Source organism: Scyliorhinus canicula, chromosome 27 (genome assembly GCF_902713615.1).
Source record: "Scyliorhinus canicula chromosome 27, sScyCan1.1, whole genome shotgun sequence".
Lineage (NCBI taxonomy): Eukaryota > Metazoa > Chordata > Chondrichthyes > Carcharhiniformes > Scyliorhinidae > Scyliorhinus > Scyliorhinus canicula.
In genome coordinates this window covers 22733852-22739851 of record NC_052172.1, presented here as the reverse complement: position 1 = coordinate 22739851, position 6000 = coordinate 22733852, and the positions used below count along the sequence as shown (strand labels likewise).

Genomic DNA, 6000 nt, shown 5'->3' with positions numbered 1-6000 from the left:
GTCCCGGTATTGTGGTGATGTAAGGCACCGCAGCAGATGCAAAGGGTCAGATCCCAAGGTTTCCCTGCCCGCTTGTTCCCTTGAAAGGTTTACCTCCGTGCAAATGTTAGCCCTGCATTAATGTTGGACTGGTGACAGATGTCCTGTCAATGAAGGTGAGTTCACACTGTGCTTTCCAACATCCATTCGGTGCTGCTAAAGGCTGTTCTCTTGCTCTCCAGGGCAGTATCATCAGAGTTGAAATTGTGCCCACTGCCGGCCAGATTTGCCTTAGTCCGTGCTCTCCTTGGGTAACTGTGACTCTGGAATAGAGAATAGTCTCCATCAAACGAGTGTCTATGGTGAGCTCTTGAGATTTCACAGGGCAGAACAGATACATTGCTTAGTTTAGTTTTCTCCCTCCGAGGTAGAGTGCCCTTGCTTGGCCTAATCAAACAGACCGACAAACTGGAGTCAGTTGTACTCCCTTCTGTCTGACCCTCTTCAGAAGACAACTGAGCTTCCTTCTGGGAGTCTGTGCCCAGCATTGTCCTCCTGCATTGTGTGTGAGACAAAGTGTCTGCTGTCATCACAGCTGTAGTTTGAGGCAAATTGCCCTTTTCCCGAGACATGTTTAACAGCACAGTCACCGAGCCCTTGGAGGGTTCACCAAAAATCTCCTGAATGGACTCACCTGAACCCTCGGCGACTTTTGAAGTGGAGCGCGTCATTCCTCCGTTCTGACCGCCGTTGGTCTGCGAGCACATGTTGCTCACCACAGTCTTGTGTTCTCCTGTGTTATTGTAGACCTTATACCTGATCATGAGGATGATGATGAAGACCAGCACAGAGGCCACAATGATCCCACCGATGATGATGATCATGGTCCCACCAAGGAACTGAGTGTGCACCGAGTGACATTGGGTATATTCTTGCTCAGTACTAAACTGGACGCAGCCCACCACTCTAGTACCAGTCATTGACGTGATTCCATCATCATAGACGGCCAGAATACACAGGTCATAGTCTCTTCCAGGTGCCAGGTCATTTACCAAAAAGGTTTTGCTTGCAGACGGAATCATTCTGAAAGATACAAGAACTTAAATTAGTAATAATACACCACTGTCAAAATGACATTTCCCATATTGCTGCAATCAAGGCATTTAAAAAATAATTTTGAATTCATCTGGATTTACTCGGGTTTTTCTTTCACCCCTGAACATTGAGGGGGTTAACAGCTGAGCTCAAACTGGGCGGTAAATCGTTAGCTTGGCTGATGTCAGTCAGGATGGTGGCAGACCAACTACAATTGGTCAGAACACTCCCTGGGTCAAGAGGAGAGAAGGAATGGGCCAGGATACCCAACTGCTGGCCCCTATTCAACAAAACATGTGTGTCAAAGATCAAGGTAAGGTCAATGCTCCCTCAGACAAAGCGATTTGCTGCAATGGAGACTTACACCTGATACTGGAGACCACCTGGTGTCCCTGTGGCTGGGCAGGGGTCACTCTCGTCAGGAGGGAACTGGACAATGGAGAAAGCTCCTGTGTGCAGTAGGCGGAATTAACAAGGTGAAAATCAGAGAGGGAGTCTGAGCGTCATTTCTTTTCTATTTTTAGAACTATTGACTATTTGAATAATGGATGTTGACGATATCATCAGGAGAATTGTTTGGGAGAGTTTAAAACCAAAGGTGAAATTTTACAGGCAACGGGAATGTTACAAAAATGTGACAATATATTTATTTCACATTGAAACATGATAGTTGGTCGTGAGTTTTATATTTTTCTGTGTGGGAAATTCCTTACAATTATTGACATTTTTAACAATATTCTTTATTATTGTCACACATAGGCTGACATTAGCACTGCAATGAAGTTACTGTGAAAATCCCCTAGTTGCCACATTCCGGCGCCTGTTCGGGTCACAGAGGGAGAATTCACAATGTCCACTTCACCTAGAAGCACGTCTTTCGGGACTTGTGGGAGGAAACCAGAGCACCCAGAAGAAACCCACACAGACACGGGGAGAACATGCAGACTCCGCACAGACAGTTTAGAATTTAGAATTTAGAACAGTACAGCACAGAACAGGCCCTTCGGCCCGCGATGTTGTGCCGAGCAATGATCACCCTACTCAAACCCACGTATCCACCCTATACCCGTAACCCAACAACTCCCCCTTAACCTTACTTTTTAGGACACTACGGGCAATTTAGCATGGCCAATCCACCTAACCCGCACATCTTTGGACTGTGGGAGGAAACCGGAGCACCCGGAGGAAACCCACGCACACACGGAGAGGACGTGCAGACTCCGCACAGACAGTGACCCAGCCGGGAACCGAACCTGGGACCCTGGAGCTGTGAAGCATTGATGCTAACCACTATGCTACCGTGCTGAAGTTCCCGACATTATTGACACGACCATTGGACATTGCAAAAATAATGACACACTTCTGTGAGCCTGTATAATTAGTGGCGCATTGTGGGACCACATGTGACAATTGCCACACTCCTGGAGAGCCCCAGTTAGCAGATGATTCAAAAGACAACAGTGGCTCTGTTACAGAAAACAATCTTCACCTGAATTTGCAAACTGAGGAATAAGGCCGGAAAGCGAATAGACATTCCGAAGGCTGGAATGAGGAATTCTCAAACCACTCCGCTTACACTGCACACCATGCCTGCACGAGGAAGATCAAAATCTGACCTAACAGATTGTCCAGAGACCCTTTTCAAAACCTACAATGGCTGCACAGTCCATAGCTCTCATATTGTACAAGGACACGGTTCCTAAATCATTGCTCTGTGCAGCGTTGATTCATCATCAGAACTTTGAAGATGATGGGTGCAAACGTCTTTGGCTTCATTCAATATGTGTGATGGAGCTTGGACCTTTCTTTGAGGTATTTGGCTACCAGGTGATTCCCATGAACAGTGAGTGTGATGGCGATACAAGACAACAACAGCAATCGAGCAACTTTGTGATGGGTCTGTTTCATTATCCGAGTCACATTGCTTTGCAATGGACTCACTGTAAGGTCTCCCGGGCTAAAGTATCTGACCAGGCCATCCCCCCACCCGACATGCCTCCCTCATCCTCTTGTTTCAGATTGCTAGTGTCCTCAGTGAATGCAGGACAGCACAGAACTTCCATAAGATCTTATGGGGAGATAAACAAACATCTCAGAATGTATTCCTGACGGTGAAATATCGCTTTGCAATAGCCCCATTCACTCCGCTTTATACCATCATTTTAGTTAGCAGAGGCCATGTTGAAAGCATGAAGGGGTAGTGGTAATGTTACTGTTTACATAGAAACATAGAAGATAGGAGCACAGGATGAGGCCATTCGGCCCTTCAAGCCTGCTCCGACATTCGTCACGATCATGGCTGATCAGCAAACTCAATAGCCTAATCCCCGCTTTCTCCCCATAAATCCTTGATCCCATTCACCTCAAGTGCCATATCCAGCCGCCTCTTGAATGTATTAGCCCCAATTACTTCCTGTGGTAATGAATTCCACAGGCTCACCACTCTTTGGGTGAAGAAACGTCTCCTTATCTCTGTCTGAAATGGTTTACCCTGAATCCTCAGGCTGTGACCCCTGGTTCTGGACACACCCACCATTGGGAACATCTTCCCTGCATCTATTCTGTCTAGTCCTGTTAGAATTTTCTATGTGATCTCTATGAGATTTTCTATGAGTCTCTATGAGATCCCCCCTCATTCGTCTGAACTTTAGCGAAAACAATCCTAACCTAATCAATCTCTCCTCATACGTCAGTCCCGCCATCTCCAGAATTATCTTGGTTTGGGAAACCACAGGCCCAGACTAAGGTTCAGGGGACATGAGTTCGAATCCCACCTCGACCACAGTGGAATTTAACTTGAATTATTAAGAATTGAGATGTTCGGGGGTGATTTTGTCAATGGGAATGGTGGCAGGGGAATCAAAATCTCCCAAGAGTTGGGAAATGAGAATCTCGCCGGCGAGATCTTGTTTCCTGATTTTCCTCTCCCATAGCCAGTGACGTAAAATGAGGTTCAAAAGTAGCGGGAACTTCATTTTAATATAATTAGTGAGCCCCTGACCACCTGGGCCCCCCCCCTCACTGAATATTCAAACCCTGTCATTGTGACGTCACAATGGCGAGGTTTACAAGTTATTTAAAAATGTGACTCAGCCGGGGGCGCCCCCTGGGGGAGAGGGTCTGGGTACTTTCCTGGCACTGCTTCTTGGCAACGTTGCACTTCAGGTTGGATTGCTAGGGTGATGGCCCCGATGCCAATACTGTGTTGGGGGAGAACCCCCAATGCTTGTGGGGGTGGGGACGGTGGGGGTGGGGAGGTGGTTGGCAGGGCCACTAGGTGGGGTTCCTGTCTGTGCTGATCAGGATCCATTTTTAAAGGGTGCCCAAATGTCTGTGGAACCGGCCTCACTGACTCGATCAGGCCTCACCCCACCAACAGGGACGGTATAAACCACTCTTTCTTATCTTTCAGAGAGGCTCAAATTCTGGTCTAAAATCTCAACTGTGCAGCTGGAAAGAGACAGAGCCTGACACAGGCCGGGTTTCAGTCTGGGCCTGACACAGGCCGGGTTTCAGTCGGAGCCTGACACAGGCCGGGTTTCAGTCTGGGCCTGACACAGGCCGGGTTTCAGTCAGAGCCTGACAGAGGCCGGGTTTCAGTCTGGGCCTGACACAGGCCGGGTTTCAGTCGGAGCCTGACACAGGCCGGGTTTCAGTCTGGGCCTGACACAGGCCGGGTTTCAGTCTGGGCCTGACACAGGCCGGGTTTCAGTCAGAGCCTGACACAGGGCGGGTTTCAGTCGGAGCCTGACACAGGCCGGGTTTCAGTCTGGGCCTGACACAGGCCGGGTTTCAGTCTGGGCCTGACACAGGCCGGGTTTCAGTCTGGGCCTGACACAGGCCGGGCTTCAGTCAGAGCCTGACACAGGCCGGGTTTCAGTCTGGGCCTGACACAGGCCGGGTTTCAGTCTGGGCCTGGCACAGGCCGGGTTTCAGTCTGGGCCTGGCACAGGCCGGGTTTCAGTCTGGGCCTGGCACAGGCCGGGTTTCAGTCGGTGCCTGACACAGGCCGGGTTTCAGTCGGAGCCTGGCACAGGCCGGGTTTCAGTCTGGGCCTGACACAGGCCGGGTTTCAGTCAGAGCCTGACACAGGCCGGGTTTCAGTCTGGGCCTGGCACAGGCCGGGTTTCAGTCTGGGCCTGACACAGGCCGGGTTTCAGTCAGAGCCTGACATAGGCCGGGTTTCAGTCTGGGCCTGGCACAGGCCGGGTTTCAGTCAGAGCCTGACATAGGCCGGGTTTCAGTCTGGGCCTGGCACAGGCCGGGTTTCAGTCAGAGCCTGACACAGGCCCGGTTTCTGCAGAGCCTGACACAGGCCGGATTTCAGTCACAAGCTGACAGAGGCCGGGTTTCAGTCTGGGCCTGACACAGGCCGAGTTTCAGCCTGGGCCTGACACAGGCCGGGTTTCAGTCAGAGCCTGACATAGGCCGGGTTTCAGTCTGGGCCTGGCACAGGCTGGGTTTCAGTCAGAGCCTGACACAGGCCCGGTTTCTGCAGAGCCTGACACAGGCCGGATTTCAGTCACAACCTGACACAGGCCGAGTTTCAGTCTGGGCCTGACACAGGCCGAGTTTCAGCCTGGGCCTGACACAGGCCGGGTTTCAGGCTGAGCCTGACACTCGAGTGTCTGGGAGGACTGAGTGAGTCAGCAGGTGCCATTGGGCCTCTCTATGAAATACGGCTAAAAGCCCTCAACCAAAACAACACCATTGGGAGCGAGGCCACCAACAGGGGATGCCCACCTTGAAATGGATTATTCTTAATCAGATCAGCCTGCAGTCAACCTAACCTGGCTAACTAGGGTGGAACCGCATGTTGTAAATCACCCTGTGTTGTCTCCAAGTTTAGGTTTTTGGTAGTAAAGCTGTTGATTTTTCTGCAAAATTGTGATTCACAGCCTCTCAGGATTTACAGATTTCATTCCT

The 6000-nt window shown here is 50.3% G+C and overlaps 1 protein-coding gene across 3 annotated transcripts in view; it reads right to left on the bottom strand.

Moving 5' to 3' along the window:
* LOC119957911 (leucine-rich repeat and fibronectin type III domain-containing protein 1-like protein) overlaps positions 1–6000 on the bottom strand; it is a 259286-nt gene that overhangs the window by 582 nt on the left and 252704 nt on the right. For 2 of the 3 annotated variants that reach the window (XM_038786099.1, XM_038786100.1), the window contains exon 3: positions 1–1062. This exon is cut by the window's left edge and continues 582 nt beyond it. In XM_038786099.1, coding sequence (XP_038642027.1) covers positions 162–1062 — 901 coding nt within the window. In that variant the 3' untranslated portion in view covers positions 1–161. The remainder of the gene's footprint in view (positions 1063–6000) is intronic. The other variant, XM_038786101.1, reaches the window with a different exon arrangement.